Genomic DNA, 24312 nt, shown 5'->3' with positions numbered 1-24312 from the left:
TTCTGCGACTCTCAACAGCACATCAGAATGAAAACACGACTCTCTGTTTTATTACGTCACAGTTTGTACCTGATCACACATGAACCTGCGTTCCCGTCAGTGCTCCCTCCTCACACCTAAACTTTACAAAACGCCACAGTGATCAGACTGAACATAAAATTCAGAGCTCAGAGAGTAAGTCTGAGTAAAGCCGATCGGGTGATACTAAGCTTCATCCAGCTTCAGATTAGATCCCAGTTCAAAGATTCATATTTCCAGTGTGGGAAAGTTATCGGTGTGTATTGGGTGAGATCACACACACCTCTCCTGAACACACTCTTCTTCTGATGCTCCTCATGCATCTCGTTAACACCACCAACATGTGACCAAATCCAGGAAACAGACAAACGGTGATAGAAGCTCAGAGTTCCACCGTGGGAACGAGTCTGACTCAGTAAAGACATGATGGGTTTAACGGGTTTGGTGTGAAGGAACTTCAGTGGTATGCATAAAGCTCTGACCTGACCTCACTATAGACACACTTCAAAATGTTGAGGAAAGCCTTCCAGAACAGTATAAGCTGTGGCGTTTGTAAAGTGGGGGCCAATTCTATACTCATGCCCATGGTTTTGGAATGAGATGTCCAAGGTTGTGCCCCAATACTATTGTCCATATAATAAGAGGACTGTATATAGCTTTATATTTGCGTACATAAGGCTGTGGTAGCTCTGCTGTTAAGTTACTGTCTTAATAATCAGAAGGTTGTAGTTTTAAGCATCACAAGGCTGCAGTCTCAAGAAAACTAATGTTTTTCCTTTAGGCTGAGAATCTTTTTTCTTAATGGTCAGAAATCTAACAATGGAAATAATTGTCTTCAGTCAGGGATGCTTTAGACTGCAATACATTTAATACATCAGACCTTAAAGCTCAACACAACTTAGCTGTCACCATCAAAGACAAAAAAGCCTGCAGGACAGCCTCTATGACAGTATAAAGCTTGCTTTACTGTTGACAGTGTCGATCATAGCTTCTACTTTGTGTTTTGGTTGTTCTTGGATTACCATGTATCAGTTTTGCCAAATTTCCTCAGGTAACAGTTTGGGATTTTTCTTTCAACCTTTTTAATGGGTGCTGACATACTAGCACTTTTACTTTGTCATGGAAGAGTACAAGTACAGAGCTATTAAATGCAGTAAAAGCAAAAAATAATCAATCAGGAGCTGAATTATTGAGAAATTAAGAGGCCATCAAAATGCCACACATGTTAATCATCTACTGATTTGTATTTTATGCTACCTGTACATCAGAATATGTTGGGTTTTTTTTTTTACCTGACCTATCATTTACTCAGTACCATGTATTGGCCAACACTACACTTGTCTCTAGTCTCATCTCCCTTAATTACTTTTAGATTAGAAATGTCTTTATATTTATTGTACTGTTGTTTATCTGTACACTGTAAGCCCGGATAAGTTCAATCTACTTAAAAAATTTGAGGAAACCGGTTGCCTTAAAAAAGTTAAGTAATGTGTAATGAAAACTTGAGTTAGCATAACTTAAAACATTAAGTTATTACACCTAAAAGGCAAGTTGATTAAACTTTCTTTTTTTTGTTATACCAACTGCTTTTCCCAATAATTCTATTTAATATCTTGAGCTCAATGGAAAAAACTATTGATTTTTTCTTAGTTTTCATGTTAATTACATTTTAAATATGAATTACAAATGTTTATAGAGAAACAGACACAATTATAAAATTATTTTTCTTTATTTCACTTCAGAAGTATTTACTTAAAATACAACATGTCAAGAAAACATCTTTAAAACTGTACAAACTGTATATAAAGATCTGATGAAACACAAACAGCTCCTCACAGTAACCATGAACCTGTAAAACAACAAAAAGAAACAAGAAACAGAAGTATTAAAATCAACATTAATAGCATTAATTTAAGGATTAAAATAAACCAAGCCAGCACACTCTTTGCTTCGTATGAAGGCTAGCATGCTAACATGCTAGCATGTAGCCTAAATACGGCAAATAAAGCAGCGCTGTTTGATTATTTATTTAGTGTCAACATTAAGATCATTTATTTTAAACAAAATTGTTAAGTAAAGTTCAACATTTACCAAAATTAGACGGAAGATGAAAAAGCCCCATCAGACTGGTGTACATGCTACTCAAAAATAGCATAATGAGGAAGAAAATGTTTGTCCACTTAGTTTAACAAAGGTTCCACTTCACAAAAGACATTTTAGGAAGACAAGTTTACTTTTGCAAAAAGCCTTCAATGAAAAGTAAAAAGTAATTTGCAACAACAGGTTTCAAAAGTTAAAACAAATGGCTGCCTGAAGCAAGCTGAAAAAAGGCGGATTTACATGTAAATGGTGGCGTTTTTCTGTTTTATTACCTTAACTTAACTTTTTTAAGTTAATCTGATAGAAAAGTAATTTTTTTTTGTTTAGTAAACTTAAATCTTTTAGCACATTTAAATGTGTACTCAAATTAGTACAATGTACTCTGCATTTTATAGTAGAGCAAAACAACTTAAATAATTTATGTATGTTGTACTAAAAATGTTTGATTAAATATAAAGTCCGGGCTTACAGTGTACTGTGTGTATTGTGTGTTGTTTTGCACTTTTTGTTCTGTGTTGCACCCTGGTCCTGGTCCTGCAGGAACGTAGTTTCGTTTCAATATGTACTTTTTATAGAGCTGAAATGACAATAAAACCTCTCTTGAACTCTTGACTCTTGATTTACAGTTGCTGTGTATATTTCCATCCATTCCATCACATGAAAAGACTCGGTCCCAACAGGAACAGTTATGTTTGGAGGTGTTGGTTTGGGAACTGACCTGCTCCCGCGCTCACATGTGAACCTAACACACCTCATTTATGTTTTAATTACTTGTCAGATTTGGTGCGTCTTCAGGTGAGAGAGGAGGAGCTGATGAGTTCTCTAGATTTCATTCATTAAAAAGCACAAACGTTTGTAAAAGCCCTAGAATTATTTCAATACGATCTATATAAACTTTGCGCTGTGCAAAAATACACACAATTAAAATGCGTGTTTTCTTTTAGTAAAATGTGCTGGAATTAAAAACAAATGGCACGCGTGGCGTGGGGCGTCCACAGGGCATGTGTGCAAACACCAAAAGGTGCACACTTATGCACGTGTCAGGGTGCAGACACCCCCCACGTCCACACACACACACACACACACACACTCAACTCAAACGTAGCTTTATTGGCATGACAAAATAAAGACATTCGTATTGGCAAAGCTTGGTAACATATTTAGGAAAATACAGGATCTGGTCAAGCTGATAAAGCCTGTCTGATTTCCAGGTAAAACCTCTAAATAACCCCTTTAAAACACATAAGTTACACTATATGGCCCTAATAATTATTTAACAAATTCATTTAATATTTTATACCATAAACATAACACATTGTGCTTCTAAATGATTAGAAACAGGTTGAAGAAGCAGGACATGGTTTTGGCGTAAAGGAACACTAATGGGCTGCAGGAAGCCCTGACCTCAATCCTACTGAGCACCTTTGGGATGAATTGGAATGTCAGTTGCGAGCTAAGCATTCTTACCCAATGCTTTCTTTTTTTACTAAATGGGGACCAATTTCGACATACATACTGTATTTCGTCCACTCACACACACACACACACACACACACACTCAACTGAAACGTAGTTTTACTGTTAGTTTTACACAAAATATGGACATTCGTATTGCCAAAGCTTGGTAACGTATTTAGGAAATATAATTTAAAAATAAAGTAAACAATTAAACATTTATACCATTAATAATAAGTTGCTGCAAGTCAGAGAAAAATGAGTGATGACGTCAAATTGTAGTCCAGTGCTCTCGTGCTCAGGTGTTAGCATAGGTGTGTTAGCATACACGTGTCAGTGTTCTGGACGAGCTCGCTTGTTGGTTTAATGTTTCAGTAAACACAGTAAAACAGGACAGTATAATAAACTGTATATTGTAAAACTGAGTTTGCATGAGCACGTGGGCACCGTCTGAGATGAGAGGTGTAAGCACGCGCCCCTGAACCCCCTTCCACCTGCCCCCCATCCAGACTCCTGGCACCTCTCAGCAATTAGCATCTCCTAAACCTCCTACAGCGACACACTTCTGCAGAGCACCGACCATTAACTACAGCATACATACACACACACACACACACACACACACACACACACACACTTTACATAAACCAGTTACACAGAGTTCAAGAAGTGAAACGTGTCTGCTCCAGAACCAGCCTGCTCATGAATATACACAATAGAACAGAATAGAATCTTTACTGTCCTGTACACAGGTACAATCTCTCCAACAGAGGTAGCAGCAGCACTAGAAAAAATAGAAGCTGTAAAAATCACAAAACTTTATTTACACTCTGCATATTAAATGCTGCACAGTCTGCATATAAATAAATACAGAGAGCAATTTCTATCTTTTGGTGGTGCAGAAAGTTCTACAATCAGCCACGACTTCATTATTCATCATCAGTGATTATAATTGAATAGAAATTAATAGAATAAACAAACCCAACAAAAACGACCTCCAAAAAATGTATGCTCATTTTACTTTAACTGTTCCCTAATTTTAATATTTGGCCTTCAAATCATTAGTGATTTATACGGTTTATACACACAGTCCTTGGTTGTGTTATTAATAATATAAATATATAAAACACTATACACGTTACACTTACACACGTTGCTCATAATAATGTGAACCCCACAGAACTTGACATGCAAGTTCTGCATGGAGAGAGGGTTTGTCACCTTTAATTTAACTTATGTTTGTACAAAAATGTAAATTAAAGAAAAAGAATTGTGTTCATGTAAAAAGTTATGATACTGAAGAAACGTGCACGTTTAAAATGAGTGAATATACAGTACACGAACATGTGTGTAATTCATATTGTTAATTTAATATTGGAACAACGTTGTTTTGGAGGTTCTATAAATTAAATCACAGTAACGTGTGTTTTAGAATAATTAGATGAAAATATTTTACTTCTGTCGGAGTGGATGCAGTTATATTCCTATTATCAATTTCCATCTCATATTTAAACGAAACGTGTCTGTATTCATGTATGCAGTGTCCTGACAGGGAAGGGCGGATACACGCAGGTAATGACGGGTAATAAACCAGAGACCGAGTGTTTAAATGCTTGTGCTTGAGAGAATCAAACCCTGTCCCCAGTCTGATTCCTCAGTATGTCTGAAACAATGTCTAGTGAAGTTATGATGCACAAATTTAAACCCAAATTCAGTGACTTTTAAAGATCCACACATTATGTAGGTCTATAGGCAAACTCCTGTTTTGTACTGAATCAGGTGGGGATTGAACATGCCTGGTGCTCTGGAGGACAGTGACTGTCCAGTTCTGGGGTCAAATAAGCTTTATTGTGCATACATTTTTTGAATATCTTATGCAGTAATACTGTTGCAGTGTTAATGTGCACATGGTGTTAAGGTGTTGAGGTGTTAAGGTGTTGGATCTGGTTGGAGCTGCATGGCTGGAGTTGGTGTTGGCCTGGGAATGTGCCCGTGTCCCTGTTCTCTCATATACACTTTGTGAGAACTGACACACCTCAACACGTATTTTATTACCTGCCCACCAAGCCACACCTCAAAGGTGCCTGGGAAAAAAAAGACCGACTGCATTCCCAAACGGTGGTGACTTTTCTCAAGTTGGTGTCACAAACATTCATCTCGTTCATATCTTAATAATCACATGTTTAAATCAGTGCGGACAAGTGAGCCTGAACAGCATCCAAAACCTTTCCAGATTAATTAAACCAGGCAAATCTGTTCTGGATGGTAAATCTGGTCAGCTGAGGCTGGGTTAAATTAATCACTTGTTACTGAGTTTGTTTTGCTTTAAATCTTAATAAATGCGTTTTGTATAAAAATGATGATCTTAATTCAGTCTGATTTGATTAGCAAATAAATAAACGAATAAAAGCAAAGGCTCGATGAGAGGTGAGGGTGGTCCTTTCAATTAAGTATCACAATTAAGTGTCACAGGTAAAGGAAACTTTTTACTGATGATGTTTATCCGTGCAGTGGTTACTGCTAAAATATTTACTGATGTTTTTAAGCCATGGCCTCAATCGTTATGCAGGATTAAATACATTAGAATTAAAGATTTCTCTTAAAGGAACTGCAAAAATCCAGAATGCAGTTGCAAAATATACAATAATATAAACAAGTGGATTTCTGGTGTAGCACCTGAACCACTTATGCACACGGTGAGGCAAAAACCAAGACACGCGTTTGGTGCAAAGTCATTTTGCTTATTCGTACCAACACTTATATATCACGTGATTGATAAAGAAATACTTTTATTATTTAAGTAGAAACTTTAAAAATAAATATTGAATAAATAAATGAATACATCTATATATAGTACATATACAGTATGTTTAAGCACAATATACTTTTGTATAATAAACTATATAAGCCTCATATTTGCATTAACATTCTAGCACGCGACACCCGGGCGGCCTTTGAAGTGCGTCTCTGCCACGAGCCACCGGCGATCAGAGGTGTGAGCACGCGCCGCCGCCCCCGGTACTGTGGGGATTTCACACGTTTCCTTACATAACAAAAGAAGCAAAACAAAAGGAATGAAGGAAGAATAGAGAGGAACCAGAGACAGAGACCCTCATTCAGAAAATACCAACAGAGTTAAAGTGAAAGGGAAGCGGCTACGACACAAAAATACTAAACATTTCAGTGAGCTTCCGAAAGTACCAAAGGGGGCTTGTGTAATGCAAAATTTGTGCATTTGTAACATTAATATTCCATCCATCCATCCATCCATCCATCCATCCATCCATCCATCCATCCATCCATCCATCCATCTATCTATCTATCTATCTATCTATCTATCTATCTATCTATCTATCTATCTATCTATCTATCTATCTATCTATCTATCTATCTATCTGGAAAACACACAGCGTTGAACTACACTGACTTATCACAAATTGTGGTGCAGTTTATAAATGTATATAAAATGTGTAATGCATCGTTAGGTGTGTAAGGCAACTGCTTGTTCTGTTTTTTATGGTGTGGGAACGAAACCCCAGAACCCCAGATCACCCCACAGCCGCTTTTATTACCTGTAAAAATTTGCGCGTCGTTACTACTCGCGCCTTCCCAAAATAAAAGAGAAACCCTGCAGTGACCAAAAAGTTGCTCTCCAAATGTACGTGTGTTATATGATGCTTGGCTCGTGCCTGGACCCGTGTCATGCATGGTGTGTTTCAGACCGAGCAAGCTTTAGTTTGGCTGCATGTAGAAAGTAGAAGTAGAAAACCTGTTAGATTTTGCGCATGGAGACAATATTCTAGTGCTCCTGGTGTCCAAAATGACGCACCTTTCTCATGTTTAGTGCACTATAGAGGAACATCAGGTCTGTAAGCGAAATGCAGAAAATTTACAGACGGGCTTGGAAAACAGTTTGGGAAAAGAGGAGAGTAAACAAAAGTGCACCCTTTTGCATATAAGGCAGCTCGTTGCTCTGGCAGGTGATGCGGTGGGAACGAAGCTCCTGGCCTGAACACACCACAGCAGCCACTTTTATTACCCGTCAAGATTTGCGCATCATTAAACACACATGCGCCTTCCCAAAATACACAGGGAGCCCATGCGTTTGGCCAAACGCTGCTTTTCAAATTGGCGTGTGGTCCATGATGCAGTTTGTTATTTGAATGTAGCAGCAGGGATGAAAATAACAGCCTTATAATAGTGTAGATAGATAGATAGATAGATAGATACTTTATTGATCCCGAAGGAAATTAAAGTGTTGTATTGCATGTGGCTCAGGCTGTTCGGATCTGCAAAACTGCGTAAATTCTTACTGACAAATGCAGCAAATCTGTTAAACATCACTGAGTAAAGTTAAATATTTGCCAAACAAAAAAATGTATGTGGTGCAAAACTCTCCTGCACTAGTTTGAAACCAGGTCCCTCTGTTAACCATATGTCACCCTATTAAAAAAGATTTACACCCAGCGCTACACAACACTACTGCACCTTACCAACTGAACATGTAAGCCTGGGGTGTAAAATGCAACTTTTTTGGGATAGAGGGAAGCTGATGCTCTGTGAGGTGATGCGGTGGGAACGAAGCTCCTGGGCTGAACACACAGCACCAGCCACTTTTATTACCCGTCAAGATTTGCGCATCGTTAAACCACAGACGTGCATGCTCACAAAACCAGAGGGAACGTATTCAGCTGCTATTCCAAATTATACTCGTGTTTTAAAACGTTTAGCTTGTGATTAGACCAGACCAGTATCCAGTGTTCCAGATTTCTTGTTTGGCTGCATTAAGAAGCCAAAACTCTGCTGGAAAACGCGAAAAATAAAGAAAATTTAATTTGCGCGTAATGAGAATCAAAACGCAATATTCTTATTATCATATTTACAAAAAAAATGAAATGTTGGACGATATTTTGTACAAACAAAACTATCTCTATGGCGGAACCAACACTTTGCATGTACTGTATGATGCATTATATATGAAGATACATCTGCACATCCAGCATTTCACTGCCACGCAAGTTAAGATCCAAATTTATAGGCTAAGGTGCAGTTTGTACCTACTGGGGGTGGGACGCAACTTTTTTAGAGGGGGAGGAAGGGACAGCTGGTTGCTCTGTAGGGTGATGTGGTGGGAACGGAGTAAGACCAGTATTACCTGTCAAAATTTGCGCATCGTTAACAGCAGACCTGCTGGTTCCCATGCAAAAATGCACAAAAATACACTTCAGACCCACTCAAGCACTGTCTGTGATTTCAGACAGTAATCGTGTATCTGGTTATATGATTATAGGCTGTGAGTTTAACAGTTCTTTAATGTAGGTTAAGCAGGCTAGATATAAAAGCAGAACGGCACGCGTTTTTGGATAAAGTGCGAGGTGAGAATGGGGGGGAGGGGGGGGGGGGGTGCGGGGCTCTGTATTCTCCCATTTGTCTAAAAGCAGTTTTACACTGCAGTGTCCAAAACTGCACAAAACACCACAGACATGCTTATTAAACTTCCATCAATCAAATCTACTTGTGCGTTACTGACCCGTTGCTTTGTATCGTGCATTAAAGTTGATTTGGGGAACTGAAGTGTGCCTCTGTAGGTTAAGCAGGCTGGATATCAAAGCAGAACGGCACGCGCTTTTGGATAAAGCGTGAGGTGTGAAATTAAAGGGGGGTAGGAGAGACTAAGGTCTGTATCCTCCCAGTTGTCTTAAATCAGTTTTACATTGCATCTTAAAAAGCATCTTGAGCTCAAAACTGCACAAAAATACCACAGATAGGCTTATTAAACTTTAAATCAAATAATCGGCCAATCAATCAAATCTATTAGTGCGTTACGTTATTGCGTAATTGCGCATTACATGATGGCTCATCCATACAGAACATTTAAATCACACATTTAAAACACAGTCCCACAATCCAGCAGCTTCTGTTCATTATATAACACATAAGCACTGACCCGTTGCTCTGTATGGTGCATTAAAGTTGATTTGGGGAACTGAAGTGTGCCTCTTTTTAACACACCGGGCACCCCGGGGGTCACCAAGGCGCACGAGGACTGTTCACACACGTGCCCACGGAAGTCGAGGTGTGATCGAACGCGTGCCAGAGTCTCCAGCTTTTTCCCAGGAAAGTCAAATAAACAAAAATTAAATTGTAGTAAGTGCAAATTAAATATACAAATCTATCAAACACTCAGTCATCAGGTTTTTAAACAATCTGCATTGCATTGATCCAATATTTTATAACTTATTATAAGTAAATACGCTTTATAACTTTTTTAAAACGAGCTCATGAACAATATTAGCTGTTTGTTTTGTTTTTAACTCTTTGGATCTATAATATAGGGTTTATGTTCTGCATCTCGTTGCCTTGTGAACTTTGTAAAATCAAATACAAGAATCTGATTTGCAGAACGGAAACATTAACTTGCTGATTAAATACGATTCACTTTATCCACCAGTCAATCCAGTCAATGAGTGTATATTACTTTAGAAAGACACAAATATATATTTATTATTTTATCATCTAAGCCAGCAGGTTCGTGCAGTAAAATAGTTCATGTTTTGGAAACTGTACAGATGAGAAGATCTTTACGCATGACTTCAGATTCCTAAATATATTTGGCATTTCAATCCAATGCCAATTCCAATCAATTTAAATTGAAAATTGTTTATAAGATGTCTGTAACGTGTTGGCTGAAAATGAAAGTTTGCAGTATTGAGTAAACCAGATAACTAACTGTCTACTGGTGATTAACCTGGAGATTATAAACATGTATTTAAACATACAGCTCCTGGGTTAAACTGCTCCACCTTTTTGCTCTCGTTTCACCTTTAAGTCCACAAATCTTTACATTTACATTCAGTATATTTAACTAAATTTGACCTTTTGTGTCATTTTAAAAACACACCAGGTTGTAAAATAATTCCACTGGTTTACATTACGCATCTTTACGCATCGGAGCTCTGCTGACCAATCACGTGCTTTAGCTGGTCATAAATTAGCATACCAACCAGGGATTGGTCGGTGCAGGGGATGTAGGCGTGGTTTGTTCGGAGAGCCGGCTGGAACGCCTTTAAATACCGGAGCTGAAGTTCCGACAGACATTCAACAATCTACGACTGAGAAGAACTTGTACCTTGACTGAACAAACCTTGGAGATTTATTCATGATTCCTGCATGTTTAACGATGGACTGGAATACAACAGTAACCGTGAACCAACTGGAGGAGCCTGAGAGGATGAAAACAGACAGAAAGGTAAAAATAAAGTCAGATTTTAATGGAATTGTTTTAAGTGTATAAAAACATGCCTACTCATGACATTTATACATTAAATTTTACCTCAAAGACGTTCTGTTTTTATAGATTATTAATTTTTCGCTATCATTTTTGTTCCATCAGCTCATGAAGCCTCAGGTTGAGAGACGAAGGCGAGAAAGAATGAACCGCAGTCTGGATAACCTGAGAACTTTACTCCTGCAAGGCCCTGAGCATCAGGTAACAATCACAAACCTTTTCAGCTCCTCCTGAACCCTGAACATGTCACTCAATCTAACAATCAATGTGAACATTATATCATTCTAATCTTTACCACATTTTCCATCACAGACTGGATCTCAGAGGCGAGTCGAGAAAGCCGAGATCTTGGAGCACACTGTGCTCTTCCTGCAGACCTCCATGGCTGACGCACAGAAATCCAAAAGACAAGAGGAATCAACAGAAGAGCACCAGTTCCTGGATGGGTTCTCAACATGCTTGCAGAAAGCTGTTTGGTTCCTTCAGGAGGAGAGCAAGAACCGTGGGCAGCAGGACACCCTGTCATCCTCTCTGTACCAGTGCCTGAGCCGCCCACATATCTCCCAAACATCACACTTGAAACACACGCCAAAGGTCAAGATCACGCCTGACATGAGGAACAGTGGCAAGCAAGGACTCCAGTGTGTAAGGAAACACGCCCTGTCACACCCGTACAGGGTTCCACTGCGACACACAGAACCAAATACCGTCCAGCATCATGCAACCACAACTGCTGCATCCCAACCCACCACATCCAGCCCTCAGGCTGCGGTCCAGCAGTGTGTGTGGAGGCCTTGGCCTTAAGAGACTTGAGATAAATGGACTCATTTGAAGGTTTATGGGCTTTGTGTAATATTTTCTTCTTCTCAGTGAAGATGCCACAGCTGAAGGCTAAGCTATTTATTTAGTGTTTAAAACACGGTTTATTTTGAGGGACCAATGCTGGTGTAAAATGTGTACATAGTGTATAAATGAAGTCTGCAATATTTTTCTAACAGCTTTTACTAATATTTGTATCAGCACCGATGTGTTCAGCGTTTCCTGATATGCATCTATTTTGCACATTAATTTATTTAGGTCCTTTTTTATATAACGGCTTGCAGATTTCTAGCTGTATAGTGCTCAAATAAATACATTCCTTTATACATGATGAATGCCGTGTCTGTTTTCTTTTGTTCTGAAAATGAAATGCACCCATAGTACAAGTTTTCAAATAGACATGCATCTGATCTCAAAGAAAAGACACCCTACATTAACCTGTTTCAACTTGACATTTAACTCTAAATTGATATTTTAAGATTTCCAGCACTGACAAGCACAGGAAAGATTTATTTATTTTTATTAAATAAGAATAAATGTATTTATATTACTTATATTATTATTTATATAACAGACAGATAGATAGATAGACAGATACTTTTGTGATCCCAAAGGAAAACTGTGGAGAACCTTTGCCCAGTTTACCCCAACACCTCAGCTCTCAGACCCCCCCAGACAGTGTAGTACCTTTCAGCATTATTCCAAATCACCTAGTAAGCTTATTATATAAATATAGCCGCATAGAACACACACACACACACACACACACACACACACACGTTTCCCCGTGTTGGCCCGCGTGGGAACCTCGCACTCCAGATCCACCTTTGCAAATCTCATACACTTCAAAGGCCTCCAGCCGCGTGCACGCTCCGCGCATTCACACCTGAGCCACATTTACATCACATCAAAGTGTTCGGTGCCTTTGACGTAACACTTCCTCCGGCCGGTTCGTCTCTGGCTCGTGCTGCATAATAAATGAGGCGCGAGGCGAGGTGAGGTGTCGGGTGCCGGGACGCCACGCGCCGCACCAAACGGCGGAAGATCAAAGAGATTCAGTGCGGCGTCGCGCGGAAGGAGTGAGGAGAGGAAACAGCACTGTGATGCACAGACGCGCTTTAGTGCAGCTATAAAGCAATAACACAACCGCGTCCTTCCCTAAATAACAGTGTGGACACAACTGAGACACTCAGCGCTTTCCAAAAGATATTGGACACTTATTTTGTGCTTTATTTATTTATTTATGTATTTATGTATGTATGTATGTATGTATTCATTTATTTATTTATTTATTCATTCATTCATTCATTCATTCATTCATTCATTCATTTATTTATTTATTAGGATTGTAACGTGATGTTTTACACTTTGGTTCCACTCATGACAGGACAGGTAGCTCCTGCTTACACACGATTCATCAGTTCAGGTTTAATATCAAACACACTCATGAACAAACTTGCAGTGGGAGGAAACTGGAGCGCCCGGAGGAAACCCACACAGACACGGGGAGAACATGCAAACTCCACACAGAAAGCACCCGGATCACTTCACCTGGGGATCGAACCCAGGACCTTCTTGCTGTGAGGCGACAGTGCTACCCACCAAGCCACCGTGCTGCTTTTATAATGTAATCAAAGCATAACAACAATAGTAATAATAATGTTGGGCCCTGGGTGGCATGCTGCTTGGTGGGTAGCACTGATGCCTCACAGCAAACACGGTCCTAGGTCTCTCCAGTTTCCAGGTGGAGTGATCTTTGTCCTTTCTGATATGATACTAAAGTCCCCCTAGACGTGTGTGTTTTGTTTGCCCAGTAATGGACCAGCGACCTGTCCTGGTTAGCCCAGTGAATTGTACCCACTGCGACCCTAAATAGGATAAAGCGGAGGTAAAGCAGACAACAAATGAATGAATGAATGAATGAATGAATGCTGGACCCCTGAGCAAGGCCCTTAACCTTCAGTTGCTCAAATTGGATTCAGTCCTAGTCTCTGGATAAATGTGCCCTCTAAATACTGCAAATGTAAATGTTTATTTGTATTGATTTATTAAACAGACCTCAGGATGTTGGACTTTTTGATACTGAACTACATAGATTTTATGACGTCATAACCACGAAATGAAATATTTACACAGGTTCCAGAGTCACGTGACCAGGACCCGTTTACCTATTAAAAGTTTTATGCTTTTGCAGGTTGGTGTGTGTTGCTCGTTTGGTGGACAAACGGTGTCGCACCTGCATCACGCGCATGCGCACTGAGAGCACTCAGTTGTGAGGCGCGCAGCTGTTCTGGCACGAGGCGTCGTTTCCTGTCCCAGACTGAGAGGTGTGCAGAGTCTCACCTGTAACAGCAAAGCACGACGGGAGGCCGAGCAACACCAAGCTTTCCCACAGACACACGCCGTGGGTGTGGTGAGGTACCGACATGACCTTCCCTAAACCTTTTATCTGATAAACACGTGACACAGCAGAAACAAAACAATCCTGTCCTGTTTTACCACTTCTGGATCAGAATCCGAGTCTGATCATTACCGAGAAACACAAACTCAGACGCAGAGAATAAACTTTATTTACACATGTGACTATGGGGAGCTGTGATAACTGGGTGTAGAATTGGGATTTTGGTGCTATTTCAAGATTCAAGATTTACTTTACCATAGTGTACAGAAAAAATTACGTGCATTGGTTCATGCTAAAACACTGCAGGTTTAAAATAGAAAATATATATAAAATAGTAATTAAAAAACATATATATATTATATATTATATACACGTAGGATTAAAATAGGTACATCAAAAGTTAAATATAGTAATATTCACATTAAGTATTGCACATGCAGAAAAATTGACAGTGATTATACATAATGATAATTATTGCACATTTCGTTATTGCATGATAAGATATTAGGATATTGCACATGTTATAGCCATAGATACGGTGGCCGAGAAGTGCAAAACAAATTTACATTTCAGAAAACAAAATTACAAAAAAACAAAAACAAATTTACAACAAAAGCAAAAACAAATTTACAAGTGCTCGGGTACCCAGTGTTTGTAAATTTGTTTTGTCATATGTAAAAGTGTTTCAGCACTTGTAAATTTATTTTCGGCATATGTAATTTTGTTTTCTAAAATGTATATTTGTTTTGCACTTCCCGGCCGCACATTTCTGACGGAAAAGGCAGGGACAATAAACCGGAAGTGCGTGTTGCTTACCTGCTGTCAATCAAACTGTTTCTCAGCGATAAAGTGAACGGAGTTTGTGATGGTGACGATAAACAAGGTTTTGTCTAGTTTGTGGAAATCATTTTATCCAGTTGACCCGCTATTGTTTTTCTTGTGGAAAGTTTTGTGCAGATGTTTAGACGTGGCGTGTGCATCTCTATCTACTGTCCGCTCTTCTAAACATCTAAGGAATTCCCACAAGAACAACAAAAGCGAAATAATGAAAATAATTAACACAAAATGAACAAAACATTGTTTATTAGGGACGGAACATCTGATACCGAGGCTTTAAAGCTTGTTTCACTTTTGTAACACTGGACTCAGTGTATCGGAGCTTATATTAAAGCAGCAGCATGTGCGGGACTGATGAAGCTTTGTGCTGTGTTTTATCTCACTCACTATATAAGAGACAATCAAACCAGGGTTACCCACCGTCCTGTAACATCACAATCCTTCTTTATCTGGAGACTAAACACCGCGTTCAGTACTGAACTGATACAGGACGCTTTGTATTTTTATCAATGGGAGACTGAGGGAATTATATTAGTGTTCACTTTTATTCTTAGTAACGGTGTGTGTGCGCTGGTTATAGCAGCAGGGGGGGACCTTACACAGTCATGAGAACAAAGGTTTTATTTATGGTGTTTAACATTTATTATTTTCATTCTTTATAATAAGTCAGAACCATATTTTAGGCAAAACAACGCACTCCTCCCACTGTGCTACACATACAGCGGTGTATTAAACAGGTTATGTCACGTTACTAAGAATAAAAGTGAACACTACTTAATATAATGAATTAAGCAGCAGTTTCCTTCTGTTTTATACACCACACCGTCTCCCATTGATAAAAATACGGAACAAAGCGTCCTGTATCAGTTCAGTACTGAACGCGGTGTTTAGTCTCCAGATAAAGAAGGATTCTGTATGTTACAGGACGGTGGGTAACCCTGGTTTGATTGTCTCTTATATAGTGAGTGAGATCAAACTCAGCACAAAGCTTCATCAGTCCCGCACATGCTGCTTTAATATAAGCTCCGATACACTGAGTCCAGTGTTACAAAAGTGAAACAAGCTTTAAAGCCTCGGTATCAGATGTTCCGTCCCTAATAAACAATGTTTTGTTCATTTTGTGTTAATTATTTTCATTATTTCGCTTTTGTTGTTCTTGTGGGAATTCCTTAGATGTTTAGAAGAGCGGACAGTAAATAGAGATGCACACGCCACGTCTAAACATCTGCACAAAACTTTCCACAAGAAAAACAATAGCGGGTCAACTGGATAAAATGATTTCCACAAACTAGACAAAACCTTGTTTATCGTCACCATCACAAACTCCGTTCACTTTATCGCTGAGAAACAGTTTGATTGACAGCAGGTAAGCAACACGCACTTCCGGTTTATTGTCCCTGCCTTTTCCGTCAGAAATGTGCGGCCGGGAAGTGCAAAACAAATATACATTTTAGAAAACAAAATTACATATGCCGAAAATAAATTTACAAGTGCTGAAACACTTTTACATATGACAAAACAAATTTACAAACACTGGGTACCCGAGCACTTGTAAATTTGTTTTTGCTTTTGTTGTAAATTTGTTTTTGTTTTTTTGTAATTTTGTTTTCTGAAATGTAAATTTGTTTTGCACTTCTCGGCCACCGTACATAGATGAAATATTTATCAGATTTGGGTTAATATGTTCTGTTCAGAAGTCTGATTGCAGTCGGGTAGAAACTACTTCTAAAACGGTCCGTGTTGCAGCGTAGACTACTGTACCTGTTACCCGAGGGCAGAAGGTAAACAGTCTGTGACAGGGGTGAGTGGAGTCACTGATGATGCTCCCGACTTTCGACAGGAGGCGCTTTTGAGGCCTTTATTTCTGAGAGACAGACAGAACTGGACCTGACAGCCTAAATACACATGCAGCTTTGTTTTAAATACTACATAAGTAATGTTGGTTATGCACGGGTAAATGTGTATCCCAAAAACAGACTGTGCCAGAGTATTGTGTAGTATATAAGTTTGGTGCCCCCTTTTCCCTACGAGTGGATCATGGTGGTGGTGATAACTATCAGCTGTGATAACTATCCTACTGTTCAGACTGTGTAACTGCAACTTATTATATAATAATTTTGTTGTTTTTGACAGTTAGTAGGTCTTAGTATCAAACATAAATTACGTTGCGTAAAAGTTTAAAACATATTGTATTGATTTATTAATTTTTAAAGCGTTGCATTGAGCAGCAGTTTGTTTAGAATGAGATTCTTTTTACACGTTCGTTGTTGGTCCGTGTTTGCATCGTTAGATTTATGGATGTTATCTTTTTGTTAAGTTTTTGGTATTTTGTACATTTGTAGTTTTTTAAATTCATTGATAATAACACTAGAGAGTATTGCATCTTAATTTCGTTATACCTGGTATAATGACAATAAAGATATTCTGATTCTGACCAACAAGCGTTTCTCCACCTATTATTATATTACTACTGTGTAGTGTAGTTCATAGTTTTAACCACAAGGTGCTGCTGTTTGTCTCCTTTTTGTGTCTCTTAATGTGGATCAGTAGGTAGCAGCACTGAGCTGCTGTTTACATGTAATTTAATACTGTCAGTGATATTTGATATTTGAATATGTCACGGTCCTCACACACACACACACACACACACACACACACACACACACACACACACACACACACACTGTTTTATTTACAGTTCTATTATGTATCCACGATTTGTAGTATATAAATTAGACAGTGTTTTAATCTTTATTGAGTCAGCGTGTGATTCATGCCAAACATCCATGCTTATTTTGGGTGTGTATGGATTTATAGTGCATGTATGAAACGTATGTGTTATATAAGCGACTAGGACTTTGGTTTAATCTTTGGCTCTGGTCACAGATGTGTAAGGAGTTTTGCATGTTCTCCTGATGACTGCATGAGTTGAGTTAGAGATGAGGCACCAGCAGCACGTCACTGGAAATGTTTTATGGAAAATTCTGCTTTCATTTTCATCTCCCTAAGGCCTGAGGTGTGTGACCCACCGTGACCCTGACCAAGCGGTGAGTAAAAAAGAATGAATAAATGAAGGGGCAAATGTGTATGGTAAAATAACACCAGTGGCCTGACCCTAGGCTCTGCACAAAGACCCGTGTGTGTGTGTGTGTGTGTGAGGTTAACGCCATAAATTTTAATGGACTTGAAGGCAGATGCTTTTACTGCCAGCTGATTGGCTAATGTGAATGTGATGATGTCATTGGCCTCCTGTCCATCATGGTTCCCTCTTTAAAATGTCAACATGTGCCCGACCTAACGAGCAGCACTCTGCTGATCACAGCTGACACGGTGGCAACCAGGAGAGGGTGGTGTGTGTGTGTGTGTGTGTGTGTGTGTGTGTGTGTGTGTGTGTGTGTGTGTGGGTGTGTGTGTGTGTGTGTGTGTGTGTGTGTGTGTGTGTGTGTGTGTGTGTGTGTGTGTATGTGTGTGTGTGTGTGTGTGTCTCTGTTAAACATGAGCAGGAGCTGAAGACACTGGTGGGGGAGGCGGGTTGGACAGTGGTTAAGGTACTGGGCTAGTAATCAGAAGGTGGCCCCAACACTGGTTGCCAAGTTGCCACTGTTGGGCCCCTGAGCAAGGCCCCTAACCCTCAATTGCTTGAATAATTGTAAGTCAGATAAGGGAGGGTGGAGAGAGAGAGTCGTCAGAAGGTTATAGACAGTATGAGAGAGGTATAAATGGGGTGAGGGTGGTTTAGACGGAGCATTTGGACAGGAAGAGATGGTAACGGTGGTGTGGAGAGGGAAAGAGAGGCTGGCACAGGATGAAGGACTTTAGAGGGGTACAGAGGGGCTGAGGGTGGTTTTGATTATGTGAGAGATGTAAAACAAATGGTTAAAGGTGGTATAGATGGAGTGGATAAGGAAGGTTGGCACAGGATATGAGAGGGGCATAGATGGGGTGAAGGTGGTTTAAATGATGCGAGAGATGTTAAAAGATTGTTAAGGGTGGTATGGAGAGGGTAAAGGAGGCTGGCACAGGATAACAAACATGAGAGGGGTACAGATGGGGTGAGGGTGGTATAGGTGATGCGAGAGACATTGAAATAGAGAGATGGGTTATGGTGGTGTGGACATGGTAGGGGAGGCTGGCACAGGGTGAGTGAGGGAGGTTACTCATGCCAAGGGTGGTTTAGGGACAGAGCGAGGTTTGACAGAGGTACAGACGGGGCGAGGGAGGCCGGGCGAGACAGAAGGCTCTTGAACACGTGCTCTCGCCCTCCTCTCGCCCTCCTCTCGTTTCTCTTTCCATTGTTGTGCTAATTTTGGGCCCCGGCCACCATCTGCCCTCCCTCAGGGGCGCGCGAGGGACAGACGCTCCGCTATTCTTTCCCAGGGATTTAAAAGAGAGGAGGGATCACCGGCTAGCAGGGGGCAATTAGTGTCGCCCATCAAACGAGAGAGGGAGGGAGGAGGAGAGGAGGGGAGGGGAGGAGGAGAAACATTATTACTATCAGAGAGAAATGAATCATTTAATTACCACGACGATGTCACTGATTTATTTATTATTTATTATTCATGTGTTTGTACGTCTGTTATTCTGATAATCAAATTTCACGCTTGAATAAAACGACACGACCGAGCAGCTACTGAACAACCAACTGAGAACCTGTTCAACCACAAACCAGAGAAACCAGCAACATAGCTAATGGTTCCAACTCACCAGTGGACTGGTTAACCAGCAGAGCTGAAACTGGGTGAGTATGATGGTGAAGAAACAGGGCTGGATATGCAGGGATTGCTGAACCTAGTGAGCCGCCTTATTGGAGCAGGTTTTGGAAGCTGTGGTCAGAGCTCAGGGTAAGCTATTGTACGGCGCCCCTGGAGCAGACAGGATAAGGGGCCTTGCTCAAGGGCCCAACAGTGGCTGCATAGCAGAGCTGGGATTTAAATAGGTAAAACATGCCATCATGCCAGAGCTGACATCTCCAGCTCATGAACTTGAATCTCAGCTGTGCTACCAGCCGACCGGGCGCCCACATGGACAGCGATCGGCTTGTGTGTCAGGTTAGAAGCTGAATGGGATTCATCAGAACTACTGCAGTTACGCCCTCTGCTGGCTGACCGATGGTGCTGCACAGAGACAGAGGATAACGGAGATCGGTGTGTGACTCTCTGTTCTGTGCGCGATACGGATCTCCATATGAACCATATGCACTGTCTGGTGCAGGTGAAAAGAAGCGGTCAGTACTGCACACGTGTTGGTCACGACCCTTCTCAGTCAAGAGAGGAGGTCTGCACAGAGGAAGGAAAATAATGTGGTTGGTAATTGGATATGACTAAATTGGTAGGTGCTGGAACACGATGCAAAATCTCCACATCATTCCACACAGACCTACGTGTGCAGAGTTCATTCATAAATTATGTAGACGCCCGACTGGCCGACAGCACTGCTAGAGATTGGAACCCTGGATCCCAGCGGTGGTGCCGCTGTACCACCTTTGTGCCCCTGTGTAGTGGGTAATGGGAGTGGTTACTGTGTTTACGTCCAGGTTCCCTCACCGCTGAGATAAAACACACCTGATACCTGCTCATGATGACATCATCAAGGTTACATCCCCAGTGTGTTGTGGGCGTGGTCAGAAGCACGACACAGGGTTCTTTGTTCACAGAGACGCCCGATAGAGGTTCCTCTTTTATACAAACCCTCGATCGTCTTCCACACACACACACACACACACACACAGACACACCACACACTTTACTTCCTTCTGTTGAAGCGGGCAAACACACACACACACACACACACACACACCTGTGGGAGGCCTGAGGCCATAAACTATATGTGTGTGTGTGTGTGTGTGTGTGTGTGTGTTTAAGATCACATATTGAACCAGGACCCACATCACAATAGGCCCATCTGCCAGGGGGCGGGGTTTGGTTCTGCCAGCGCTCTCACATGATTGGTGTTCAGTTTAAGATCCTGACTGCTGATTGGCCCCGTGTGTGAGTTTATATCTAAACATTTTCATTTGTGACAATTATCACTGAATACAGTTTAATCAATGAAGGATCAGGGGCCTTGCTCAAGGGCCCAACAGAGGGACACAAACTGGCAACCCTATGATTATTAGTCTAGTACCGGTATACCCATCTCAGCTACAGTACAACGGACACACACACACACACACACACACACACACACACACACACACACACACACACACATATATACAGTGTATCACAAAAGTGAGTACACCCCTCACATTTCTGCAGATATTTAAGTATATCTTTTCATGGGACAACACTGACAAAATGACACTTTGACACAATGAAAAGTAGTCTGTGTGCAGCTTATATAACAGTGTAAATTTATTCTTCCCTCAAAATAACTCAATATACAGCCATTAATGTCTAAACCACCGGCAACAAAAGTGAGTACACCCCTTAGTGAAAGTTCCTGAAGTGTCAATATTTTGTGTGGCCACCATTATTTCCCAGAACTGCCTTAACTCTCCTGGGCATGGAGTTTACCAGAGCTTCACAGGTTGCCACTGGAATGCTTTTCCACTCCTCCATGACGACATCACGGAGCTGGCGGATATTCGAGACTTTGCGCTCCTCCACCTTCCGCTTGAGGATGCCCCAAAGATGTTCTATTGGGTTTAGGTCTGGAGACATGCTTGGCCAGTCCATCACCTTTACCCTCAGCCTCTTCAATAAAGCAGTGGTCGTGTTAGAGGTGTGTTTGGGGTCATTATCATGCTGGAACACTGCCCTGCGACCCAGTTTCCAGAGGGAGGGGATCATGCTCTGCTTCAGTATTTCACAGTGCATATTGGAGTTCATGTGTCCCTCAATGAAATGTAACTCCCCAACACCTGCTGCACTCATGCAGCCCCAGACCATGGCATTCCCACCACCATGCTTGACTGTAGGCATGACACACTTATCTTTGTACTCCTCACCTGATTGCCGCCACACATGCTTGAGACCATCTGAACCAAACAAATTAATCTTGGTCTCATCAGACCATAGGACATGGTTCCAGTAATCCATGTCCTTTGTTGACATGTCTTCAGCAAACTGTTTGCGGGCTTTCTTGTGTAGAGACTTCAGAAGAGGCTTCCTTCTGGGGTGACAGCCATGCAGACCAATTTGATGTAGTGTGCGGCGTATGGTCTGAGCACTGACAGGCTGACCCCCCACCTTTTCAATCTCTGCAGCAATGCTGACAGCACTCCTGCGCCTATCTTTCAAAGACAGCAGTTGGATGTGATGCTGAGCACGTGCACTCAGCTTCTTTGGACGACCAATGCGAGGTCTGTTCTGAGTGGACCCTGCTCTTTTAAAATGCTGGATGATCTTGGCCACTGTGCTGCAGCTCAGTTTCAGGGTGTTGGCAATCTTCTTGTAGCCTTGGCCATCTTCATGTAGCGCAACAATTCGTCTTTTAAGATTCTCAGAGAGTTCTTTGCCATGAGGTGCCATGTTGGAACTTTCAGTGACCAGTATGAGAGAGTGTGAGAGCTGTACTACTAAATTGAACACACCTGCTCCCTATGCACACCTGAGACCTAGTAACACTAACAAATCACATGACATTTTGGAGGGAAAATGACAAGCAGTGCTCAATTTGGACATTTAGGGGTGTAGTCTCTTAGGGGTGTACTCACTTTTGTTGCCGGTGGTTTAGACATTAATGGCTGTATATTGAGTTATTTTGAGGGATGAATAAATTTACACTGTTATATAAGCTGCACACAGAGTACTTTTCATTGTGTCAAAGTGTCATTTTATCAGTGTTGTCCCATGAAAAGATATACTTAAATATCTGCAGAAATGTGAGGGGTGTACTCACTTTTGTGATACACTGTATATATATATATATACATATACACCGATCAGCCATAACATTAAAACCACCTCCTTGTTTCTACACTCACTGTCCATTTTATCAGCTCCACTTACCATATAGAAGCACTTTGTAGTTCTACAATTACTGACTGTAGTCCATCTGTTTCTCTACATGCTTTGTTAGCTCCTTTCACCCTGTTCTTCAATGGTCAGGACCCCCACAGAGCAGGTATTATTTAGGTGGTGGATGATTCTCAGCACTGCAGTGACACTGACATGGTGCTGGTGTGTTAGTGTGTGTTGTGCTGGTATGAGTGGATCAGACTCAGCAGCGCTGCTGGAGTTTTTAAACACCTCACTGTCACTGCTGGACTGAGAATAGTCCACCAACCAAAACTATCCAGCCAACAGCGCTCCGTGGGCAGCGTCCTGTGCCCACTGATGAAGGTCTAGAAGATGAGCGACTCAAACAGCAGCAATAGATGAGCGATCGTCTCTGACTTTACATCTACAAGGTGGACCGACTAGGTAGGAGTGTCTAACAGAGTGGACAGTGAGTGGACACGGCGTTTAAAAACTCCAGCAGCGCTGCTGTGTCTGATCCACTCATACCAGCACAACACACACTAACACACCACCACCATGTCAGTGTCACTGCAGTGCTGAGAATCATCCACCACCTAAATAATACCTGCTCTGTGGTGGTCCTGTGGGGGTCCTGACCATTAAAGAACAGCATGAAAGCCGGTTAAAAAGGTATGTAAAGAAACAGATGGACTACAGTCAGTAATTGTAGAACTACAAAGTGCTTCTATATGGTAAGTGGAGCTGATAAAATGGACAGTGAGTGTAGAAACAAGGAGGTGGTCATAATGTTATGGCTGATCGGTGTGTATATATACACACACTTGTCTTTTTATGTACTCATGATGTCACCGTGGTTTGATGCAAATAATCTCGTCTGATTCCTCGTTCAGCTTCCCCACTGAGATCAGGATCATGCGCGCACACACACACACACACACACACACACACACACACACACACACACACACACACACACTATACTGGTACGTTACCCACTGCGCTCTTTCTTTTGATCTTTGAGACGAGGGTTCTCCTTCACCCACGTGGTTCTGGAACCCCCCTGAGTAATCAGGAGCTCATGGATAAAACATGTGGAGGTGCTGCTGGTGCTGCTGGTGTTTTGGGGAGGGGGTTGGTGGCATTGGGAGGGGGGGGGGGTTATGTGAAGCGTATATGAGCTTCTGTTTTATGATCGTGTCAGATCTGAAGCTGACCTCTAAAACCTGATTTACGCGTCCATATCGATGCACGTTAAACGGGGCGGTCGAGGCGGGGCGCAGGGGTTTATGGGTAACGGGGGTCCGTCTGTTGCCGTGGCGCCGAGGGGAACGATCGAGAAGCGGTTTGGGTGTGGGGTGTGTAGGGTGTCGGAAGGAACCTACAGAGGAGGACGGACAGAAACGCTGTGTGGTCGCTGCAGGGCCTAACACAAATCATGCAGATTTTGGGACGCATTGGAATCCCATCTG

At 41.3% G+C, this 24312-nt stretch overlaps 1 protein-coding gene across 1 annotated transcript; it reads left to right on the top strand.

Annotated features, from left to right (window-relative positions):
• Nucleotides 1-10753: 10753 nt before the first annotated feature.
• Nucleotides 10754-11665, top strand: her7 (hairy and enhancer of split related-7). Its single transcript, XM_062989220.1, has 3 exons — nucleotides 10754-10822; nucleotides 10967-11062; nucleotides 11174-11665. The coding sequence occupies exons 1-3, from the start codon at nucleotides 10754-10756 to the stop codon at nucleotides 11663-11665; spliced, it is 657 nt and encodes a 218-aa protein (XP_062845290.1).
• The last annotated feature ends 12647 nt before the right edge of the window (nucleotides 11666-24312 follow it).

Source organism: Trichomycterus rosablanca, chromosome 26 (genome assembly GCF_030014385.1).
Source record: "Trichomycterus rosablanca isolate fTriRos1 chromosome 26, fTriRos1.hap1, whole genome shotgun sequence".
NCBI classification, from domain to species: domain Eukaryota; kingdom Metazoa; phylum Chordata; class Actinopteri; order Siluriformes; family Trichomycteridae; genus Trichomycterus; species Trichomycterus rosablanca.
The sequence above is the reverse complement of the archived record's forward strand: the minus strand, read 5'-3'. Positions and strand labels throughout refer to the sequence as shown.